The sequence below is a fragment of the Vidua chalybeata genome, chromosome Z, assembly GCF_026979565.1.
Source record: "Vidua chalybeata isolate OUT-0048 chromosome Z, bVidCha1 merged haplotype, whole genome shotgun sequence".
In the NCBI taxonomy this organism is placed as follows: Eukaryota; Metazoa; Chordata; class Aves; order Passeriformes; family Viduidae; genus Vidua; species Vidua chalybeata.
In genome coordinates this window covers 54,848,820-54,861,289 of record NC_071570.1, presented here as the reverse complement: position 1 = coordinate 54,861,289, position 12,470 = coordinate 54,848,820, and the positions used below count along the sequence as shown (strand labels likewise).

The 12,470-nt window shown below is 36.2% G+C and overlaps 1 protein-coding gene across 1 annotated transcript in view; it reads right to left on the bottom strand.

Moving 5' to 3' along the window:
* ZNF608 (zinc finger protein 608) overlaps positions 1-12,470 on the bottom strand; it is a 76,354-nt gene that overhangs the window by 41,151 nt on the left and 22,733 nt on the right. Inside the window, exon 2 of the mRNA XM_053931861.1 lies at positions 2,704-2,959. Within this exon, the coding sequence (XP_053787836.1) occupies positions 2,704-2,959 (256 nt within the window). The remainder of the gene's footprint in view (positions 1-2,703; positions 2,960-12,470) is intronic.

Here is a 12,470-nt window from a genome sequence, read left to right as displayed (position 1 = left end):
ATAGCTTCATAAAGGAATTCTCAGCATATACCTTTTCTTTTATGAAGTATGTTTTACATTTATGCTAATAATGAGTTCAGCATAAACTATTTGATTTTATCTTTCTCCACTCAGGCTACTATTGTTGTAACAACTGTGATTCACCATATCCTTTCTGTATTTGCATTCCCACAACTAGTTGCTGCAGCACATGAAGTCTGCTCAGCGGCACATTTGGTTCCTATGAGTATGCAGCCAGCCTACAAGCCTATCCTTATCACATCACAACTCATTTTACAGAGTGGCTAAACTAGATACAAAATAATTCCAATATCTCAAAACACAATCCAGGATTAAAAATGTTCATACATTCCTTAGCTTCTTCAAATTGTTTTATGTTAAGAAGCTATGGGATATATAGACAGCCAGAGAAGTGTCAGTTTGCATGGGTTGTTTTTATTTACTTTTGAAAAGCAGTAAAGGGAGTGAAAACTAAAGAAACACATGAAAATCACAAAAAAAATTGTGTTTCATCATGAACGTCAAGATGGTTTTTGATATGCCTAGTTACAAAGACTTTGGTTAAAGTAAGGTGGATTTACACCAGTTCAGAAAACGTTGTGTTCTGCCCTAAAGTCAAAATCAGAACTTAAGAAAATGAGTATCTGATAATATTTTTTTTTCTGTTAAAGGTAAAAAGAAGACCCATCTGTATGCTGTTTCCTAGAATTTGGCAGAAATGGCCCCATGCAAGCTTCTATATAGCTGCTTTCATGAACATGTCATAAAGTTTGAAAACATGTAAATATATACTTATATGTGTGCTCCAAACATCAAAAGTTAATTAAAATGCAAAAATCATCATTAGGAACTATTTTTTCTTAATACAGTGTTGATTGTGGACTCTGGGATAAAACAGTCAAATTTGTATTATTTTCTTCAGTCAGCAGGGTCTGAAACACTCAAACAGCATGGTACAAACCACACAATATGGTATCATATCAACTGTCTTCAGTTTCTTAATCTACACTCTAGCTATATTTCTAGAGTATTGTAGAATCCTATTTTATCTACATTTGTAGTCACTCGTAGTGTTCTCAAAGAGTGTTTTTAAGGCTGTGAAAACAGGCACACTCATAAAGTTTCACTCAAACATGCCATCACTGAATTGAGTTGTTTCAGAAAATTGTTTTAGACAAAACTAGGAAAAGGCTAAGGGAGTTCATTTCCATTAACTAACAAGAAGTTTTTAAACCATTACAGTGCTGAGATACTGGTAAATGGAATGTCACCCTGACCAGAATACACTTTTTAAAATACTTCATTTCTGGTGCCAAACCTTTCGCAAGGAAGGCCTCTTAAATTCAGTGGGGGTCAGGAGTTTAGTTTATTCAGCAAGAATAACACTATTAACAGCTACTGCTCTTTCATGTCAACACAGTTAACACCCACACATTCCAACTCTGGTTAATACAGGCTAGTCAAGAAAGATTGGAGTTGCTGAGGGCACTCATCTTTGCAGGGATATTTTAAAACAGAATTTATACTGTGCTTTAAAAACAATCTAAAAGGATCAATCTACCTTATGAATCTGCTGTAGACATACACAGAGAGAAAGATGGATGGATGAAAGCATATAAAAGCAAGTAAATCTGACTCTCTATTGATTTTTGAGAGGACAGCGTAGAGCACTTTGGTGAGGTCTTATATATCACTGCAAAGGATGAAATGCCATTGTGCATATGGTCTGAAGCATGTCAAGATTTATCATGAAGTAATACATTGCTGTATTCTGTCATTATATCATTTTGTAAATAATCTTGTTGAGGAAGGTAGATCACTAAAAATTAAATAATCCTCAAAAGAAATGTAAGAACTATCACAGGAAGATTTTCACACAGCTATAAATGAAAACATCTGCTATTATTAAATGAAAAATTATAGAAGTTTAGCATACACATGCAGTATTTTTAGCAGGAGAAGCTGATATTTTAATAATGAGCTTTTGAAATCCAAAATGGAAAAATCTGCATATCACAGCATAATCCTCTTCCTACTTACTTTGTTCTAAATCATAGCAAATCAACGTTTAGTGTTCCCCAAGCACTCCTACTTGGACAAATGTCTTCAAAGGATATTAAAGAAATCAATCTGGTTTTGATAGCACTTCTTCACCGCATGAAATGGTTTTCTACAAGGCTGAAAGCTTTCCTCTTAAAGCATATTTTAGATAACCAAAAAGCAAAAATAATCACATCAAATTGAATTTTTGCAGGGTCTCTGGGGCCTCTATTGTTATGTAATTGTGGCATTTCTTATCAGCTGAAATATTCAGCTTTCTAAGTTTTCATCTAAACTATTCATATATCCACTCCGATCACACAAACACCCCCCCATGATGTACATTTAAATAGCACATTTATGCTATTCTATTAGCAATTTCTTCATATATTTTTCTTAATATAGCAAGAGGAAACAATTCAATTATTAGCTGCGGTTACATGGTGGGTCATTTGGAAAACACAGTTGCTTTAAATAATAAAAAGACCTGTCATTTGTTTTCAAAATAAAAGCTCACTAGCTGAACTGTAAAGCTGTGAATGTCATAGCATACAATGATGTCCCAACAGACTAGCAAGCCTTTAGCTAGCACCCAGGGAGATACAGCATATACCCTCTTGTCAACATATCTCAGAGACATACCTAATGGAAAAAACAATTTACCTTCTTCAGTTTCATGCCACACAATTCCTTCCAAGTTCACGCTGGTCCCAGGCTCACAGGGTCCAAGGCATTCGGGTTCTGTTACTACTCCAATCTCGCAAGTATTTACACCCACTGAACGTGTCCGTACCAAAAGCTGCTCGACTGGTGCTGCAATATTGGATGAAGATGGGGAAAAGTAGGAAGGCAGAATCTGAGGTGTGATACTGCTGGAAATCGGAGGTGGAGGTGCAGGCACTGTAAACAGGGGATCAACCTGAAAACAACAGACAAACTTACTATAATGGTGCTGTCAGAGTTAAAAAATTAAAAATAAAAGAAAATAATATAAAATAAAATACATAAATTTTTTTTTAAGTTATAGAAAGTCCAGTTTGCCATGTCAGCATTTCTTTATGTAGGGATTTGGTGTATCACAGGTAATTTCAGTCTTATGAATTCAATTTTTTTGGCATTAGCACAAATGTTGCACATGAAAAATTAAGTACAAAAATATCTATCATACATGCTAAACAAGGCAATTTGCTATGTTTCTACTAGATTATTCCCTGTTGTCATAGACTGTTAGTATGAAATAATAATACATTTTTACAACAAAGATTAAGTTTACTTTTTTCTTGGCACTGACAGAGACTGATTTGTGGATGGAAATTAATTTTGTTAACTGGGAGCTTCATTTTCTGTTTACAGAAAAACATTTATAAAGACAGGTACAAAGACACAAATGCTATTCTTTCATGTGTATCATAGAGAAATGAGTAGCTGGAACAATTCTAATATCCATATGGCAGCAAGTACAATCTCTTGTCATCCAATCATTTAAAATACATTAGGATGATCTATCTAATACCTTACAGATAGCATTTAGATCTTTCTATTTGGAATAACAGAGAGGACTTTTATAAGAATTGAGCCAAACCATCTAATTTCTCAGGGTTTCCAAAATGTATATTTAGAAGAATGCATCTTGCCTGACAATCAGTCTGAACACAATACAATTCACAGAGACAGTATGTTGATACATATCAACTGAAGAAGTCATCTCTCCCGTATGACTTCCAGTTTACTCAGGAACAGATTTTCTGTACTTTCTATATTTTATTTGGCTGAGGGTTTTCAATACTGTACTCTGGCTCTAAGGTCCCTTGTCCCATGAAAGACAGCTAGATAAGGATATGAGTGTGTCAAGTCAACTAGCTACACCACCTGGAACTCACGTTCATTTGGCCCATTGGATCACAGATACCACTCTCAGAGAAATCACTCTTCAACCTGATGATTTTTTACAAATAGCTGCTTTTTAGCTGCACTGAAATAGATGATCAAATGTCTTCATGACTATGCTGCTTTTAATTTTGCACCTCATAAGAAGACTCAACAGAAAAGATGTAATGACTAGGTTTTTGCTCAAATGTATCTTAACACAGATCAAAGTTAATTTTCGTTTTTGTAAAGCAAAAGGGGGATACAAAGAAAAGGACAGACTAAAAGGTATTATACATGTATCATAGATCAGCTCACTTCATCAGATGGACACTTTGTTATGAGAACATAAAATGACAAATTAAGAAGAACTTTTTAAAAATTGTAACAATTGCTACCATTGGCCTTTGTAACAATTATGTTGTTTTTAGCATTATTTTTAGATGCAAACTGAGCGCCAAGACTTTTAATCATATGCGCAAGCCTTATGTGTGCTAAATAATTCTCAATAACTTTGTAAAAATGTTTTGCATGATCTTGGTAAAACCAGCCTAGAGTCTGATGTCAATTATGTTAGAACTAAGCAGGAGCGGGGAAGGACCTATAACCACATTCTTCTCTAAAGTATTCCTCATTTAGAGGGAATGAAATCTTCAGGTTAGAGGTAAGTAAAAAACAAACAAAAAAACCCAATAAACCAAGCAAAAAAACAGAACAAACAAATAAAAACCCCAACAAAAATAAACAAACAGAACTCACAAACATATACTCAAACAAACAAACAAACAAACACAAAATCCACAACACCAAAACCAAAGCAAAACATAAATACTGAAAGCATCCCTAAGGAGTAAAAACCTGCTAATACCATCAAAGCAGTTCCTGTGGCATAGAACAATGCACTCAAGCAATTATGTCTTTATTCTTCTCTTTATGCCAAGAGAGTTGCGGAGTTACAGAACAGACAGAAAGCTTTGCAAAGCAGACTTGAATGCACACAGGAAAGTCAAATATCAACTGACCCTCAGCAGCAGCTGCTACTTGCAGTATCTAATAGCACACATCACACAAAACCACAGCTGTGGATGCTGTGCATGGGAAGACACTGATCCTGCGCTCTGCAGCTCCTGCTGCCTGATGCCAAGTGAAGGCACACGGTTGGATGGCACGGAGCCCTACTCCCTGGCACTGGCTGTGTAATAGTGCTCTGTCAGTGAAACCAGGTCAACGAGTACCTCCACATCATTTAGGTGTTCTTAACATATGTTACTTCAAACCAGAAGAGAACCTGAGTCAATAACCAGCAGGTAAATGGAGCCTAGCACTTAGGAAAAGCTAAACCACATCCCATTATAAACCCAAGAAATGCTGATGAATAGCCTGTTTGATAGTTTACATGGTGTTCTGTAAATCTGTGCAAAACCTCCTACCACGCATACATCATTCTTCCATAAAATAGAGTTATCACAAAACCAGAGGAAGAAAAATTCTAAGTGTTTTCTGTGGTCATACTAAACTAGCCAATGTTTTAAACTACCTAAATTGACAGATGTGTTTTCTGTTTTTGACTATTATAAACAGTAAGGGGGAGCTAGCAAAAGCATGGATCTGACAGTGTATCCTATTAAGTTCTCTGTTACAAATATTTGTGCTTAGTTCTGGTTTATTTAGACCTGCTAATAAATGTTCATGTTTTCCACTAGAAACATTCATTCAGGACAAGGCCAAATAGGGGTGCTTGCACTAAATGGGGCTGCTTCTCTGTAAATTAAAGCACTAAAACTTTGGCTGAGAAATAAGTGGACACTTACTGTCTCTGAGACACATGTTCATTGCACAAGTATGACTTTAGCCACAGGAAAAAAAACAATAGGCTTAAACATTGCTCCAAATTTCCATGTTTTAAAATTATCCTGTCTTGTTTGATAATCATAACAGCACTGCAAAGTGGTGGTTCTTAGAGATCATCGTGGTGACACAATTGTTTTGGTGAATTCTCCAAAGGGCACTGATGTAAGCTATTAGAGGCAAAGAGAGGCAGGAAGGCTGCCATCTCCAGTGGAAAAAAGGCACATAAAACTAACATCTGGTGGTGGCAGTCTGTCAAACTGAGGAAAGTTAATGTCAAGAACAGATGCTCTGCAGTTTCTCACTGTTATTTTTTCGTTATTATTCCCAGGTGTTGGCGCATACTGAGCAGTAGCCTTGCTGTTTATCACACAAGAGATTCCAATATGAGATTGAAAATCTGAATCTGAAGAAGGCTATTTACATAGACACTCTCTTTAGACACACAATCAAAGGAGTACAAAAAGACAGAAATATTCAAGCAATATTTTCTTCACCTAATTCCAAGATCTTTTGACAACTGATTGGTGAAAAAGGCTACAAATCTGCAGTGTTATTCATGGCAGTTTTCCACTGACAAGTGTTGGATTATATCAGGGAGCTATGATGCTTAGTAGCAGAAAGTTCACAGAAAATGAAGACTGCCTGCCAAGCAATGTAGTCACTGCTCCTTGGAGCAATCATTTATCTGAATAGTTACCCAAAAAAAAAAATTCCCAGTGGGAATGTCTGCTCTAATAGAAAGAATGTGAAAAGAAGATGTGAATCCTATTATAGGATCTAACTAAAAAACCAAGTCTGGCCCTTTGCAAACCTAAATCCTCCATCTAGAGGACGGCAACATAAAGGTAGAAAGGACTAAGAATCTTCCAGCCTTGAAAATTACATTGACAAGTTCTTTAGAGTTATGAATTAACACATCACAGAATCAGTATGTCTGGAAAGGAGAACAGGAAATAAAGGAATTCAGCCCTATCTGGAAGTTTTGAATCTTACAAATTGCTTTCTTTAGATTTAATAGTGAAAAGGACACTAGCTTGTTTATACATAAAGTATACTTGCCTCCAACTTAATTTTCTAAAGCAACAGTGACTCCAGAAGACCTCATGCACAGCATCACAAATCAGAAGCAATTTTAATGAAATTACCCTAACTGCTTTGGAAGAGAACAAATATGGGAGAATGTGACATGAGAAAAATGTCTGTGTGCTCAGAAGCATGTCTGCACTTCCAGATAATTCTCCTCATGCTACAGACCTTGCCCCACAGAGAATTTACGTATTCAAAACCTAAAGCTATTCCTTCATATTCTACCATGTAACAGGAATTACTACTGTGAATAATCTCCATTTTGTCTGAAAGATCTCATTTGCATCTCAGTTCAGTATTTCATGCCTGTAAATCATATCAGAGGCCAACTCAGAAGCATTATGACATCATGCTTAAAAGAAATGGTATTTTGTTTTCTTCAAATATTCTGCATCAAATTGTTGGGGAAGGAAAAAGGCCAGTGCCATAAACGACAGCACAGAAAAAAAGAAATACTGTAAAACATATATGTAGAAAGGAATTTCTGCCATAGGACAGACATATCTATTACATAATTTACATTCAAAGCTCAGGAAGGTCAGCGGTACTAAGAAAATGACTTATTTTTGTGAACTTAGTTTCAAATCACAAGAGCTTAAATATAAAAGAATGACAAAGGTGATTAAAACTGCCTAAATAGAATCCAAATATTACACTTTGAAACCTTTGTTTGAGAATATTTTTCTTAAAAAATATATTTGTGCTTTACAAATATTGTACTATAAACCTGTTGCATAATTGCATTGAACTGAGTAACACAAGTAGCAACTTCTTGCAGTTTCCAAGTATTTGCCACTCTTAAAATTAACTTCTCCACTTCAATCTGCTGAGTAGCTGGAGAGTGCAAAAAGACATTATCAGAACTGTCAGGTTTTTTTCCCAGTAAAGCAGCAAATCACCCACATCTGGAATGATTTCAATATTCTGAACAATTGCTATTAAGAAAAAAAAAACAAAAAAAACCAAAAAAAACCAAAAAACCAACAAAAAAACACCCGCTTAAAATGTACTCTGCTACTAAGCTTTCAATACAGAGAACAAGGAAGAAAAGTCTCCCTTGTACCAAAGATATTCTTTGTCATTTGCATCAGCCACATTAACCAGCACAAACTCTGAAAACTCATCTTTTGACAGTTGCATGTTCTTTTTATGTGGTGACCTCCAGACCTCCTCAGACTTTATGTGACTATGTGACATTATGGATTTGCAACACCTCCACAGACATGATAATGCTAGTATTTTATTTTTAGAACAGTATTAATGAAGACTATGATGAAAAGTCAAAGTTCTGAGCAGGGTCTGGTCTAATGCCGCACAACAGTGCTGAACAACAGGCAAGGAAACTTCCTTGTCCTTTCTTGGATCTCATATTCCAGCTCAGATGAGTGGGATTTCCCAACCTATTCACCCATTTTACTGTGAGAGAGATTAGCATTTGACAGCTGCCAGTGACAGCCTTTTGCCAAGGCTGAGTCTGTGAAAAATTGTATGTCAACTCTAATGCTTGGCAGAGTTCTGGGAGGATGCCCAGATCATCACCTGCAAATTTCTTGTAGAGACATTTCTCCTCATTCAGTCTATGTAAATCACATTCGTTGAGATAACTGTCTCTAGAACACCTTACTGCATTGAATCTTAATTTCCCCTGGTCAGTCTGCACTTCCAAACTTTTCTTCAGTCAGCCACTAAGCTTTGCTAAGCTTTAATATGAAAAGAACAAGTACTAAAATTCACTCAAGATACCTATCCTGTGTAGAGAGGTACACTATTCCACAATCAAGAAAGGAATTTATTCTGAACAGTAAATGAAGAAATTTCTCTGGGGCTAGATAGAAACTGTGTAATGATGTCCAGTATCTGTCAGTATCATGCAACTGAATATGGTAAAAAACAAGGCATATCCACTTGATGGTGAAGGTTAGATACTGCTTTATGAAGTTATATGAGCCTTTACAAGCTTTTCATTTTAACAATGGCAATCACTTATTTTTATTCCAAAGTTTCTGCTACTTTCGGGGTTCTGATCCTGAAAATAGATATGGTATTTGCTTACATAGGTCTCACAGCATTATAAATAAATATTTTCCTCAGTCTTCCTATGTTTATTTCTAATACATGTGAGACTTCAACCTGAGGAAATAAGTATGGCTGCTCTAGGACAGATCACGACTACAAGAGACCAAGGAAAATTTTCTCATTCTCAATTGTACCTAGGAAGATAATGTTTAACTTGATGGTATCATCGTTTAACTGCTCCACTGTGAATTTTCCTTCTTAATGTCCAAACAAATAATGACCTATGATTCCAAAGCAGAAGTTCTCCACTTCCAAAAGATGGTTTCAGTTACTTGATGATGCAACCACAGTCTGGTGGAAGAGCTGCCATTTCAGCCATTCTGGAGTACAGAGGACATTTAATAAAACATTGTGAGTTTTTCCAGGACTCCAGTACAATATATAATAAAGTGGCAACAAAACTCAGAAGAGAAATGGCTTCTATGTACTTTTATGACTTTCTGCATGTCAATACCCCACTGCTGCCTTTTACCCATTTGCTGACCGCTCACTTTGCGAGTGCAAAGTTGCAGACATTATGACTGAGGTTGTTGCTTCCTGAATTCAATAATTTTTTATTAAGAAAAATTGTCTAAATTAATCATTCCTCTTCCAAAAGGCTGTGAAGGACCTTCTGTAATCCTCCAGAACAGAACTGAAGTTCCTTGATGACCTATGTATATCAAAAGCTTTAACAGGCCTGACTACATTCTTATGGATGGCATTTTTAGCATGTTCTGAAAATTGAGCATTTGACTTAATGGCTCCATATTTATTGGTGTCTACAGACCCTAAATTTCTTAATTTAAAAAGCCCTTAGGCTTTTTAGGCAAGACATGTGGGTCTTTGACAAATATATTCCTGTAATATTGCCTCAGAGGTCTCCTTCTTGTGCTTTTTGATATGGTGTAGAAGCCCATATCTATTAGAATTTTTTCTGTATTCCTTAGACCTTAAATATTCACGGTATTAGCTACAAACACTACTAAGTGTAGGATATTGCGCCCTAATTTTATTTAAAGAAGAGAACAGTATTATTACTTTCAGGAATGGAACATACACATTCATGATTATTTAGCAAATCATTAAAGGAAAAGCTTCTAAAATGACCTTTCACCTTTCCTTTTCACTTTGACAGTTCAAAAAGCAAAAAACCTTGACGTGTTATTGTTTAGCTCTCCTTGAAATTGAGCTATTTACAGTATCTTCAGGAAAGACAATTAATGGCAAATCTTTTTTATTTCTCCCAACTGGTGGACACTTTCACTGGTGTAAATCCAGAGTAAGTCCACTGAAGCATAACTGTGGGCAGCACCTGGACTGTAGTGGTTGTTTTAGCAGGGAGAAAAGTGGATAGTATTTCAAATAAGAGCTCTAAAAACAATCTGAAAATAAAACATGTAAAGACTTTTTTAAAAGGAAAATAATCCTTTAGGGAAGGAAGCCACTGATACCTGTTCCCTCCAAACTACTGTGCCAATTATGGTGCCAGTTTCTGACACAAAGTGTTCAATAACCCTTAGCAATGAGACTCAAGGATTAATTTTACAGTGTGAAGGCAAATACAAGAACCAGAGTCAGCAAGAAAAACCTTTCAAAATTTGGTTACCTACTTGCCTCAACTCTAAGGCCATTCAGTTTGGGCAGAGAAGAGAAACTGAGATTTAGTGTTATCTTAGTTCTTTTTCATGAGAGCATCTACACTATCAGCACCAAAGTTATCTGATTAGAGGCTATCTAACAGACAGACAAATCTTATCCTTTCAGTGGCTCAGAATTCAGGTCACCTTGAGATCTCTGTTTTCATGCCCCTATCTCAATAACATTTTTACCTGTTGATTTTGCCTTAGTTTTCAGATTTACCTTAAGATCCTCGTTAGCATGCTTTCTAGGAACCCAAACACAGACAGAAGTTTGTATTTTAAGACTTTTAGTAAGGATTTTTCATTCTTGTTCTGCTGGAAAGCAGGGAGGCATGCTGAAAGGAACTGGTTTCATCCAGAAAATCCCAGATGCCATTGTTGAAATGCCTTGTGTTTGCCTATGTCTTTTCTTATACTCTCATAGACTATTTTTATAGTGTACCAGCATGATCAACACATACTACAAACAAAGCTCCCTTTCTGTTCAAATAAAGAAATTGACAGTCCAAGTATTCCACTTTTCATGTGTTATTTTCTCCAATTATTTGCACCTTCTAGGATGATCTGCCCTAACTGTGCATATCCTTTCTATTCTACCCACTGCACAATAAGTTTAAAACAAAGACAAACAGAAAGAAACATTTTTGAGTGCTTGGTAGAAATTCAAATACCTTGCTCATAAAAATAAACCTAATCTAAGCTGTCATGAAATCATGAAATGGCTCTGGTAGTTGTATCAAACTATATAGACATGTACAGACCCTTTGAAGAAATGAAACTGCACTTTATCAAGTGTGATTTATAAGCAACACTGATTTAGCTGGGAGATAACACTGCTGTCTAATCATTAGTAGTCAGACAACGGCCATGTGAACACATCAATTATGGGCCACTGCCAAAAGCCCTTGAGATCCCAGAGATTAACAGCCAATCCTCTGTTTTACAAGCTCACATCAAAAAGAATATTAATAAGAGGAGGGGCGATGTGGAAGCTTGTCAGAGTAATATGTGCACTAAAACAAGGCATTTTTCCCTTTGCTCTGCCTCGAACTGGTCTATGAAAAAAGCTGGCATTAGCTACAAAGCATGAAGCTGCCAATTTCTCAGAAAATGTTTTTGATTAACATATGTGAAGTTGTGAAAGGTTGGAAAAGCTCTATTTGGTGGACAAAGGCAACAACTTCCGTGCATTCCTTTCCGAATGTATCAATCCTGCAACTATTATTCAGATATTTGGAAATGAACATACACAGAAGTGTTTGATGACTTTTCTCATCCTCAAAACCAGATCTATTTACCATTATATACAAATTAGCCAGACTTCAAGGCATGCATTACTCTGTATTGCTAATGATTTTGAAAAACTGAAGCAGAAATACTACCAACACATTTTCAGGTTTATGTGTGTCTTCAAACATGTGGAGGGAAAAAAAATCCACAATTATGCCTTTCTGACTGACTTCTATGGAGTGTGGTTGACTAGAGGTTTACTCTTCTTGCATATAAATGAATGGAAACAAGCCAAGAATGTGACTCCAAAGGGAACAGTTGCTCCTCTGTACAAAAGTAAACATACCTATAAAGATGGACCTCAAACAACTTGTTGCTGACATTTTAAATGTAGCACTTTTTGGTGGATGGTTTATTCCCTTCACTGTCCTCCCTCTCTGGACTCTACTCAAGGGTCTAAAAATAGAGAAGTTTCACAGCATGGCTGCAAACAACCTGAATCCGATCCTGCCAATACTGTGTATTTAAGGGAAGAGAGAATTTATTTATGGGGATTTTCCAGAGATAGCTTTTATAAAAGCTATCTCAGTTACTGCCAGTAATTAACCTCTGAGCAAAGAGGAAGCAAGAAGCAGGAACCTTTTAGACTCTTCACTGTCCTAGAGGCAGTAGCTTTAGGGACAGCACCAGAATATATAT